General features: G+C 41.0%; 1 protein-coding gene and 1 pseudogene across 2 annotated transcripts in view; one reads left to right on the top strand and one right to left on the bottom strand.

The window, feature by feature from the left end:
* Nucleotides 1–12,534, bottom strand: part of HAUS6 (HAUS augmin like complex subunit 6) — a 48,427-nt gene that overhangs the window by 12,534 nt on the left and 23,359 nt on the right. For both annotated transcript variants that reach the window (XM_001109504.5, XM_028835138.2), the window contains exons 10-12: nt 10,548–10,674; nt 8,943–9,045; nt 1,875–1,956 (exon numbers count right to left, since the gene is read on the bottom strand). In XM_001109504.5, coding sequence (XP_001109504.4) covers nt 1,875–1,956; nt 8,943–9,045; nt 10,548–10,674 — 312 coding nt within the window. The remainder of the gene's footprint in view (nt 1–1,874; nt 1,957–8,942; nt 9,046–10,547; nt 10,675–12,534) is intronic.
* On the top strand, nt 6,176–6,274 carry LOC114672885 (U6 spliceosomal RNA; annotated as a pseudogene).

The following is a 12,534-nucleotide window of genomic DNA, read 5'->3' as shown; positions in this document are numbered from 1 at the left end:
TCTCTTCAACACCAGGTCCTCACGGAAGATTTCATTATTTTTCTTTAGGCACTCAAAAAATTAACATCAAATCCAGGCAGACTAAAACATAGTTCTTCCACAACTAGTCCTGACTGCTATGAACTAGATCACTGCAGAACCAATTACCAATAACTCAATTTCACAAAAAAAGGCTTAACTTTGGTTAGTGTTACAGTTTTCACTAAGACCATATAGAATGATGAGTGCTTCAATTCATTTAAAATTTAGGATTTTCTTTTATAATTTTCCTAAGTATTTTACTTTCATCTGTCCCTCATCTACTTGGGAAAGTTGTAATGAAAGACACCTATGTAGGTTAAAAAAACAATAAAACAAAAAAACCCAAATACAGGAAAGTTTCTTCGTGTTTGATTGCTACTTAATAATGCTTAATTTCAATAAAGAACTAATATGTTCCCCAATCGGATTACAAACATTTAGTTCACAGATTTTTTGCTCATAAAATCTGTAATCAGTCCAAAATGGGATAATAGAGAAAAAAAAAAAAAGGCAATAAAGAAAATAGGAATATTACTGAAGGAAGTTAGAACAAAATTCGGTTTTTTCATATGTTAAATCTGGTAGTTACAGTAAATCAGAAGTTTTCCAATTTTTTTTTTAAGCATGGAACTCTTCTTACCAAATAGTTTACCAAACACCCCAATGTATAAAATATATAAAAGAGCAAGTTGCCCAGGCTAACGTAGGAAAAGGTTGGACCAGCCACGGGTTACGTTACATTCATCCACAGCACCAAATGGCACTATAGGATATAGTCTGAAAACTATCTGGACAAGATGATCTCAAAGGCCCCCAAACACTTGAACTTAGAGTAGTTTCAAAAAAGTTCACATACATAAAAAGGCAAAAACTCCCAAATTTGCATTAGATAATTTCCAAATAATCCCCATGAAACCCAATATTTAGATAAAGAATAGAAGGGGAAAAAATACCCATTATCATAAATTTTGGATCTTTTCTGAAAATGTGGGTCTATGGTAGAAAAATATTGTCCAGTTAAAAGGGCAAAATTGGCCGGGCGCTGTGGCTCACATCTGTAATCACAGCACCTTGGGAGGCCAAGGCAGGCAGATCACCTGAGATCAGGAGTTCGAGACCAGCCTGGCCAACATGGTGAAACCCCATCTCGACTAAAAATACAAAACTTAGCTGGGCGTGCTGGCAGGCACCTGTAATCCAGCTACTCAGGAGGTAGCTTGAACCCAGGAGGAGAACCGTTTGAACCCAGGAGGCAGGGAGGTTGCAGTGGGCCAAGATCGCGCCATTGCACTCCAGCCTAGGAGACGAGAGCAAGACTCCGTTTCAAAAAAAAAAAGGGGGTGGGGGGGCAAAATTATGCACTATCCCAGAGTAAGTAAGATTGGAAACTGTTTTAAGATGGGAACAAAATTAATATAGAAAAAAATAATATAAAAATCAATTTTGGGTCAGGCATGGGGGGTAATGACCATAATCCCAGCACTTTGGGAGGCCCAGGCAGGAGGATCACTTGAGGCCAAGAGTTAAAGACTAGCCTCTGCAACCCAGAAAGACCACACCTTTTGTTTTTACTTTTAGAACAGACAAGGTCTTGCTATGCCTGGACTGGTCTAGAACTCCTGGGCTCAAGCGATCTTCCCACCTCAGCCTCCCAAAGTGCTAGGATTACAGGAGTGAGCTACTACATCCAGTGACTGGTGCATTTTTACAATCCTCTTGTAAGACAGAAAAGTTCTCCAAGTCCCCATCCAACCCAGAAGTCCAGCTGGCTTCATCTCTCAGTCCCATCTCTATTTTTTATAAAATAAGAGTTTTTTTAAATGTTTAACAAAAGAAAATCAAATTTGTTTTACCTGTTGGCTAGATCATGTAGAGCTCCCAAGGTATTACTGTCTCCTCTGCAAACATTTTCTTGGTTATGTTGCTTATGTGTATCTAAAGAAAATTAAAAATTGATTACTCTTTAATTAGGTTTGTACATTCTAACATTCAAGGATCCCTTGAAATTCTAGAACAACTTCTAAACAGAAGAAAACAGAAAAACCAAAACACGAACACTAATAGGAAAAGATAATTATTCAATTGATAAGTGTAAAGTGATGAGCAGAAAAGTAATAGAGAATATCTAGCTTTTATAAAAGAAATGATGACTAATACTAAAACAAGTTTCTCAAAGAGTAAGAATCCATAATTCCCCAGTGTTACATGCTTCATGTTTACATACATAGATCATGAGATTATCACAAAAGCCAGCAAGGCCAAAAAGTTACAGTCTTAGCATATTTCAATGCACATTTATGATATCAGTCAACCTACATAATTATTCTTCAACCTATGACTGAATAACTACATGCTACTACCATACCCACATGCTACTACCATACCAACAATGGGAGAAAGAAATGAAAGATGGAGAGGTTGCCTCCGAAGAGTCAGTCTAGGAAAGGATAGTGATGTGTCAAGTGTTGTTATACTTCTACAGTATTATGACACAAGTATATACAGAGTTTAAGGAGGCAGAGGAGAGACATCCAGCCCAGACTGCGGAGTGGGAAGAAGGCATGAAGGTACTGAGGGAACGAGGTACAAGCTACTATGATGGAGCACAGGATACATCCAGTGGAAGCATGGTGAAATAAGACTGATGAAGAAAGCCATGGCTGGATTACAGAAGATCTGATATTCCAAGGGCTTGACCTCTTTCAACATGTTACCTTCTGAAAGGCTTTTCCCAGTTGTATGTGTCCAAAGTGGAACAGAATCCATAATGAAAGAAGATGACAACATGAAAACCAGGCAGTTACAGAAAAGAAGTAAGTAAGGATTAGAGAGGTAAAAAGTATATATCTATGACTACTAAATACTAGACAGACAGGTCAAAAAGCAAATTAAACATAACTAAAAGATAATCAGTGAGTTATAGGAGCGATCTAAAGAAAATACCTAGAATGAAGGCATGAGATACAAAAAAGTTGTAAATATGAATGAGAAGTTAAAAGATACGAAAGACAGAATCAGAAGTCCCAACAATAGGAGTTTCAGAAGGAAAGGATCAAAAGAATAAGACATAAAGTAATATTTTAAGAGATATTGGCCGGGCGCGGTGGCTCAAGCCTGTAATCCCAGCACTTTGGGAGGCCGAGACGGGCGGATCACAAGGTCAGGAGATCGAGACCATCCTGGCTAACACGGCGAAACCCCGTCTCTACTAAAAACACAAAAAATTAGCCGGGCGAGGTGGCGGCGCCTGTGGTCCCAGCTACTCGGGAGGCTGAGGCAGGAGAATGGCGGGAACCCGGGAGGCGGAGCTTGCAGTGAGCTGAGATCTGGCCACTGCACTCCAGCCTGGGCGACAGAGCGAGACTCCGTCTCAAAAAAAAAAAAAAAAAAAAAAAGAAGAGATATTGGTGAATAAGTTTCTAAAACTGAAGATACGAGCTTTCAGAATAAATAAGCACACACAAATCCCAAATAGGCTAAATAAAACAAAACTACATTTAGATATATCCTAATGAACCTGCGTAATACAAAAGAAGAATATTTTCTTTTTTTCTCTTTTTTTTTTTTTTTTTTTTGAGACAAGTTCTTGCTTTGTCACCCAGGCTGTGTGCAGTAGCACAATCATGACTCACTACAGCCTCGATTAACTGGGCTCAAGTGATCCTCTCACTTCAGCCTCCCAAGTAACTGGGGCCACAGGTGCGTGACACCATGCCCAGCTGATTTTTTGTGTTTTTTCTGTAGAGACAGTGTCTCACTATATTGCCCAGGTTGGTCTCCTAGGCTCAAGCAATCCTCCTGCCTCAGCCTCCCAAAGTGCTGGGATTACAGGTGTGAGCCACCACGCCCAGCCAAAGAAAAATCTTAAAAGCAACCAGAAATCAAAAATTAACTAACTATAAATGGGCCGAGCCCAGTGACTCATGCCTGTAATCCCAGCGCTTTGGGAGGCCAAGGCAGGAGGATCACCTAAGGTCAGGAGTTCGAGACCAGCCTGGCCAACATGGTGAAACCCCGTCTCTACTAAAAATACAAAAGTCAGCTGGGCATGGTAGCACATGCCTGTAATCCCAGTTACTTGGAAGCCTGAGCTAGGGGAAGAGCTTGAACCCAGGAGGGAGAGGTTGCAGTGAGTGGAGATCATGCCATTGCACTCCAGCCTGGGCAACAACAGTGAAACTCCCTCTCCAAAAAAAAAAAAAAAGAAAAGAAAAATTAACTAACTACAAATGGGCCAGGTACGATGACTCACGCCTATAATCTCAGCACTTTGGGAGGCCAAGGCATGCAGATCACTTGAGGTCAGTGGCTCAACATGGTGAAACCCCGTCTCTACTAAAAATACAAAAATTAGCTGGATGTGATGGCACATGCCAGGAATCCCAGCTACACGGGAAGCTTAGGCAGGAGAATTGCTTGAACCTGGGAGGCAGAGGTTGCAGTGAGCTGAGATCATGCCACTACACTTGAGCCTGGGTAATAAAGACTGTCTCAAAAAAAAAAAAAAAAAATTAACTAACTACAAATGAATGACAATTAGACCAACAGCAAAAAGCCTCAAAAACAACAGAAAACAATGAGATCATATCATCGAAGTCTCAAAGAGTGCCAATCAATCTAGAATTCTATATCCAACTAAACTATCATTCAAAAATTAGTGAAAATGAAGACATTTTCACAAAAAGACTGAGAATTTTACTATTCAGAGTTCAAGAACTAAGCATATACTTTGACATACACTTCTCAAAAGGAGAACAAAAGAATAGACCAAAAATGTCACCAATCATGTTGCTCAATTTAAACACAGTAATTGTTAAAAACAATTTTTATCAATGTCATTAAAAAAAGACAGGCATTATTCTAGAATAAAAGTTACTAAGAATAAAACAATCACATGTAATGAACTAACCCTCTCTGGATCCTGTTTTGAAAAGTACAAACATTAGCGGGCGCGGTGGCTCACGCCTGTAATCCCAACACTTTGGGAGGCCGAGGCGGGCGGATCACGAGGTCAGGAAATCGAGACCATCCTGGCTAACACGGTGAAACCCCGTCTCTACTAAAAATACAAAAAATTAGCCAGGCGAGATGGCGGGCGCCTGTAGTCCCAGCTACTCGGAGGCTGAGGCAGGAGAATGATGTGAACCCAGGAGGCGGAGCTTGCAGTGAGCCAAGATGGTGCCACTGCACTCCAGCCTGGGCGACAAAGCAAGACTCCGTCTCAAAAAACAAAACAAAAAAAAAAAAAACGAAAAGTACAAACATTAACAAAGAACCTTTTGGAAGATAATTTTTTAAATTTCATTTATAAACTTTAAAAAAGAGGAAGAACAATATTACATATTATTTATAGGTCTATACATAGGTAACAAATTTATTTTATAAACATACATCAGACTAAAGATTAGATTCAGAATAGTGATTACCTCTGTGAAATCAGTAAGGAAGGTGAAGAAAGGTGGATATCTAAGGATTAACTATATATGTACATTTTAAAAAACCTAAAGTGAATATTGCAAACCTTTGCCAAAAAGGTGTTTAATAAACAAGTATTTATAATATTATTCTCTGTACTTTTCAATATGCTGAAATATAATTTTAAAAAACATTTTTAAAGTAAATTAAGATGCAATATGAAAGGTACAGGAAGGCAGAAATGGTTGTTTTACCACAAAAAATATAATGTTTAAGTAGCCCAGCTCAGATCAAGGTTCTATACTAGGAGAAAAAAAAGGGGGGGACTCCCCAGAGTACCACTTCCAACTGGACTTCCTAAATGGACACATTTTCCCTCAGTGTAAAGGCAAGTAGAGAAACCTCCAAATGGACATGAGAATTTCATAGATTCGAAGGGGTAAACTAACCCTGGTGAGAGTGCAAAAGCCCTTTCCCAACTGAAATGAAAACACAACACAATGCGAAGAGCTCTGTTGACTAGTGGATTTGAAAAAAAAAAAAAGAGAGAGAGAGAAATAATTCAAAAATAAAAAATAAAAATAAAAGAGTTAAAAACGAAGCCAAGAGCTATCAAAAGAATTCTACCATAATTAAGGACTGTCCACAGCCACCATGGAACCAGAATGCTCTATCTGAAGCTCCTCTTCATTTATCAAACCATGCAGCCTTTTATTTTTTTTAAGAGACAGGGTCTCATGCTCACTTCAGCTGCACATATATTAAAATTGGAACAATACAGAGATTAACATGGCCCCTGAGAATGGATAACACTAATTTTTAATTTTAAAAAAAATTTGAATTTAAAATTTAAGAAAAAGGGCCAGGTGCGGTGGCTCACACCTGTAATCCCAGCACTTTGGGAGTCTAGGCAGGCAGATTGCCTGAGCTCAGGAGTTTGAGACCAGCCTGGGCAAAACGGTGAAACCTGATCTCTACTAAAATACAAAAAATTAGCTGGGCGTGGCGGCGTGTGCCTGTAATCCCAGCTACTGGGGAGGCTGAGGCAGGAGAATTGCTTGAACCCGGGAGGCGAAGGTTGCAGTGAGCCGAGATCACACCACGGCACTCCAACCTGGACGACAGCGTGAGATTCTGTCTCAAAAAAAACAAAAAAACTTAAGAAAAAGAGAAAGAGAGAGAGAGGGTCTTACTCTGTTGTCCAGGCTAGAGCATTGTGCAGTGGAGCAGTAATAGCTCATTGTGCCTTGAACTTCTGGGCTCAAATGATCCTCCTACCTCAGTCTCTTAAATAGCTAGGACTACAGACACATACCACCATGCCTGGCTAATTTTTCATTTTTTGTAGAGACTGGGTCTCACTATGTTGTCCAGGCTGGTCTCGAACTCCTGGGCTTAAGCAATCTTCCACCCTCAGCTTCCCAAAGTGCTGGGATTATAGGTGTGAGCCACTATGCACAGCCCCATGCAGACTTTTCTATGTCTTCTCTCATGGTTGCACCTAAACTGAGCCTTGCTCTCTGGTCTATAATCTTTCCCAACCAGTGTCCTCCCCAAATACACCTGACTCTCAAACCATTTACCTATCCCAGTGATTGAGTCCTGTGCTAACTGCTGTCATGACCTTTCGCCTGAGTGAACTACAGCCTACAACTATTACCTGCTCCAATTTGGCTGTATAATTTGTTTTTTATTCATTCATTCCTTATCTATCCTCTATTTACTGAACCTAATTGTCTTGTACACATGTGCTAATTAACACAGGTTAATTATTGTACTATTCTTTCATGTTAAAAAAAAATTGTGAGCTTCCACAAAAAACCTGTACAGAATGTTTATAGAAGCATTATTCATAATAGCCAAAAGGTGAAAACAACCCAAATGTCCATCAACAGACGAATGGATAAACAAAATGTGGTAGAGGCATACAATGGCATATATTCATAAAAAAGGAATGCAATACTGACTGATACATGCTACAACTTAGATGAACTTTGAAAACGCTATGCTAAGTGAAAGAAGCCAGTCACAAAAGTCTATATATGATATGATTCCATCCATATGAAAATCCAGAACAGGGAAATCTGGAGACAGAAAATATCTTCGTAATTGCTTTGAACTGGAGAAGTGAAGGGGGATTGGAGGTTAATAGCTAAAGGGTATGAGGTTTCTTTTTCAGGTGATGAAAATGTTTACAATTGTGATGATGGTTACACATATTTGTGAATTTAGCAAAAACCAAGAAATCATACATTTTCAATGAGTGAACTGTATGATATATGAATTATAACTCAACGAATCTGATTTTTAAAAATTGAAGGCTGATACATGCTACAAGATGTAAAAAACTTGAAAATACTGTACATGTGGTGCCTCACACCTATAATCCCAGCATTTCGGGAGGCCAAGGAAGGAGAATTGCTTGGAATCAGTTCAAGAAAACATTGTGCAAAGTTAAAAACAATGCAAGTGAAAGAAGCCAGAAACAAAAGGCCTCATATTATATGATTTCATTTATATGAAATATCCAGAACAGGCAAATCCATAGACATAAGAAGTACATTAATGGGCTGGGCGCAGTGGCTCACACCTATAATCTCAGCACTTTGGGAGGCCAAGACGGGCAGATCATTTTAGGTCAAGAGCTCAAGACCAGCCCGACCAACATGGTAAAACCCCGTCTCTACCAAAAATAAAAAAAAAAAAAATTAGCCAGGTGTGGTGGCACATACCTGTGATACCAGCTACTCAGGATGCTGAGGCAAGAGCATTAATTGCTTGAACCCAAGATGGAGGGTGCAGTGAGCTGAGATTGCACCACTGCATTCCAGCCTGGGCAACAGAGCAAGACTCCATCTCAGGAAAAAAAAAAAAAACAAGTACATTACTGGCTGCCAGGGACTAACGGGGAAAATGGAAGTGACTGGTTAATGGGTTAGAGGGTTTTTTTGAGATGATGAAAATATTCTGGCTGCTGGGGCTCAGTGGCTCACACCTGTAATCCCAGCACTTTGGGAGGCCGAGACAGGTCAATCATTTGAGCCCAGGAGTTCAAGACCAGCCTGGGCAATACAGTGAAATCCCATTTCTACAAAAAAAAAATTACAAAAATTAGCCAGGTGTGGTGGCGCACACCTCCAGTCCCAGCTATGTGAGAGGCTGAGGTGGGAGGATCACTTGAGCCTGAGGTAGTCAAGGCTACAGTGAGCTGAGATTGTGCCACTGCACTCCAGCTTGGGCAACAGAGTGAGACCCTGTCTCAAAAAAAATCAAAGATAAAGTTCAGAAACTAGATAGTGATGATGACTGCACAACACTGTAAATGTACTAAATGCCACTGAGCTGTATACTTTGCAATAACTGAAACTGTGAATCTTAGGTTACATGCATTTCACCACAATAAAAAAAAATGGAGGAAAAAGACAAGAAATATAAAGAACTATTATAATAATGAAAAAGAATGACAGAAAGGAGGTTTCAAAGAGAAAAACAAATAAATAACCAACCTGGAAGTGAAGCAGGATACTGACAAAGAATACTCTTTGCATATACTTCTTCTGAGGCAGGATCAAATGAAAGGGGAGACATTGGTGGTAAAAGATCTACAGACTTAAAACAGAAAATTCACAATTTTGAAGTAAACATATTTGCTAACTACTACAATAACAATGCTGAGTTAATCTATGAATAGATTATTTTCTCCCTAAGAAAGACAGAATTACCAAGCATGTATCAGATAACTATTTTTATTTGTTTATTTTTCTTAAAGACAGGGTCTCACTCCCTCGTCCAAGCTAAAGTGCAATGACATTATCATAGCTCACTGCAGCCTCAAACTCCTGGGCTTAAGCAGTCCTCCCACCTCAGCCTCTTGAGTAGCTAAGCCTACAAGGACATACCACAACACCCAGTTTTGGGGGTTTTTCTTAGTAGAGAAGGGGTCTCACTATGTTGTCCAGGCTGGTCTCCAATTCCTGGCCTCAAATGATCCTCCTGCCTCAGCCTCCCAAAACAATGGGATGACATGTGTGAGCCACCATGCCCAGCCCTATAACTATTTTTAAAGCAAAGTACAACATTAGGAGCAAGGGGGATTACTTAGTTCTTGAATTTCTCAAACATCACAGTACTTCACATCAAGAGGAGTCTTGCTTTCTGGTTGGGCACAGTGGCTCACGCCTGTAATCACAGCACTTTAGGAGGCAGAGGTGGGTGGATCACCTGAAGTCAGGTATTCAAGACCAGCCTGACCAACATGGTGAAACCCCATCTCTACTGAAAATAAAAAAATTAGCCGAGCATGGTGGCAGGCACCTTTAGCCCCAGCTACTCGGGAGGCTGAGGCAGCAGAACCACTTGAACCTGGGAGGCAGAGGTTGCAGTGAGCTGAGATCGTGCCACTGCACTCCAGCCTCGGCAACAGAGCAAGACTCCGTCTCAAAAAATAATAATAATAATAATTGTTTTCCTTTTAATACAATCCTTCAAATCTAAAAATATTAACTGTAAATGACAACAGCAACTTATGGATATTATATTATATATATATTTAGAAAAATTACAGAAACCATAACATAGAAACTTTAGACTCAAATGCAAAGATGACATACATACAACATTTCTAGGTCATTCATAACACAATAAATTCACAAATTGCCATTTATTAAACTATTCTCCAAAGGGCAAATTGGCTGAGTGCAGTGGCTCACACCTGTAATCCCAGTACTTTGGGGAGGCCGAGGCAGGAAGATCACTTGAGTCTAGGAGTTTGAGACCAGCCTTGGCAATGCAGGGAGACCCTATCTATAAAATTAAAGAAAAACTTAGCCAGGCTTGGTGGTGCACACCTGTAGTCCCAGCTACTCAGAAGGCTGAGGTGGGAGGATTGCTTGAACCCGGAAGTTCAAGGTTACAACAAGCTATGATCATGCCACTGTACTCTAGCCAGCTATGATCGTGCCACTGTACTCCAGCCAGCTATGATTGTGCCACTGTAGTCCAGCCAGCTATGATCATGCCACTCTACTCCAGCCTGGGCAACAGAGCAAGACACTGTCTCAAAAAAAAAAAAAGTGGGGCGGGGAGAACAGGGGCAAGTCAACATTACTTACTGGAGTCCAACCTTTAATTAGACTGAAAGGAGACAAACCAAGAAATTCTTTCCACTTTTTATGCCATTCTCCTTGCTTTTCAACAACAGATTGTCTTATAGTTGTGAGATCATCTCTTATCCTATACCTATAACAGCATAAAAAAACTTTATTCAACATATGAAGATACAAAAAAAGCACTGAGTCAAATTTAAGAAAATAACAATAGTTGTAGAGAAGTGGAAGGAAATGGAACTGAAAGTTCAATCAATATACCACATAAAAATTAACTTCTCACAGGTGAATATTCAGAACCTAAAATACCTTTCTCTTTTTATGACCATAAAGAAGGCAGGGAGCAGTGTCTCATGCCTGTAATCCCAGCACTGTGGGAGGCCAAGGCGGGCGGATCACCTGAGGCCAGGAGTTCAAGATCAGCCCGGCCAATGTGGTGAAACCTCGTCTCTACGAAAAATACAAAAATCAGCCACACAGGCTGGGCACGGTGGCTCACGCCTGTAATCCCAGCACTTTGGGAGGCCGAGGCAGGTGGATCACGAGGTCAGGAGATCGAGACCATCCTGGCTAGCATGGTGAAACCCTGTCTCTATAAAAATACAAAAAACTAGCAGGGTGTGGTGGCGGGTGCCTGTAGTCCCAGCTACTTGGGAGGCTGAGGCAGGAGAATGGCGTGAACCCGGGAGGCGGAGCTTGCAGTGAGCCGAGATCACGCCACTGCACTCCAGCCTGGGCAACAGAGCGAGACTCCGTCTCAAAAAAACAAAAAACAAAACAAAACAAAAAAATCGGCCGGGCGCGGTGGCTCAAGCCTGTAATCCCAGCACTTTGGGAGGCCGAGACGGGCGGATCACGAGGTCAGGAGATCGAGACCATCCTGGCTAACACAGTGAAACCCCCTCTCTACTAAAAAATACAAAAAAACTAGCCGGGCGAGTTGGCGGGCGCCTGTAGTCCCAGCTACTTGGGAGGCTGAGGCAGGAGAATGGCGTGAACCCAGGAGGCGGAGCTTGTAGTGAGCTGAGATCGTGCCACTGCACTCCAGCCTGGGCGACAGAGCGAGACTCCGTCTCAAAAAAAAAAAAAAAAAAAAAAAAATCAGCCACGCGTAGGAGTGGGTGCCTGTAATTCCAGCTACTAAGGAGGCTGAGGCAGGAGAATCACTTGAACCCAGGAGGCAGAGGTTGCAGTGAGCCAAGATCATGCCATTGCACTCCATGCACTCCAGCCTGGGAGACAAGAGTAAAACTCTGTCTCAAAAAATATATATAAATAAAAAAATAAATAAATAGTTTTAAAAAAAGTTAAAAAAAAAAAAAAAATCAAAAAGAGGCCGCGTACGGTGCCTCACACCTGTAATCCCAGACTCTGGGAGGCCGAGGCGGGTGGATCACGTGAGGTCAGGAGTTTGAGACCAGCCTGACTAACATGGTGAAACCCTATCTCTACTGAAAAACAATAATAATAATAATAATAATAATAATACAAAATTGGCCGGACGCGGAGGCGCGCCCCTGTAATCCCAGCTACTCAGCAAGCTGAAGCAGGAGAATCACTTGAAATTAGGAGGCAGAGGTTGCAGTAAGCCGAAATCGTGCTATTGCGCTCTAGCCTAGGCAAAAAGAGGGAAATGCCGTCTCAAAAGAAAAAAAAAAAAAAAAGCAATAATATATCTATTACTCTATTTTATTTATTCTTTTTTTTTTTTTTTTTTGAGATGGAGTCTCACTCTCTCACGCAGGCTGGAGTGCAGTGGCGCAATGTCAGCTCACTGCAACCTCCTCCTCTCAGGTTCAAGTGATTCTCCTGTCTCAGCCTCCTAAGTAGCTGGATTACAGGCAAATGCCTGGCTAATTTTTGTCTTTTTGGTAGAGACAAGGTTTCCCTATGTTGGCCAGAATGGTCTTGAACTTCTGACCTGAGGTGATCCACCTACCTCAAGCCTCCCAAAGTGCTGGGATTACAAGTGTGAGCCACCACACCCAGCTAC

Source organism: Macaca mulatta, chromosome 15, assembly GCF_049350105.2.
Source record: "Macaca mulatta isolate MMU2019108-1 chromosome 15, T2T-MMU8v2.0, whole genome shotgun sequence".
Taxonomy (NCBI): domain Eukaryota; kingdom Metazoa; phylum Chordata; class Mammalia; order Primates; family Cercopithecidae; genus Macaca; species Macaca mulatta.
This window is presented reverse-complemented; position numbering and strand designations above follow the sequence as displayed.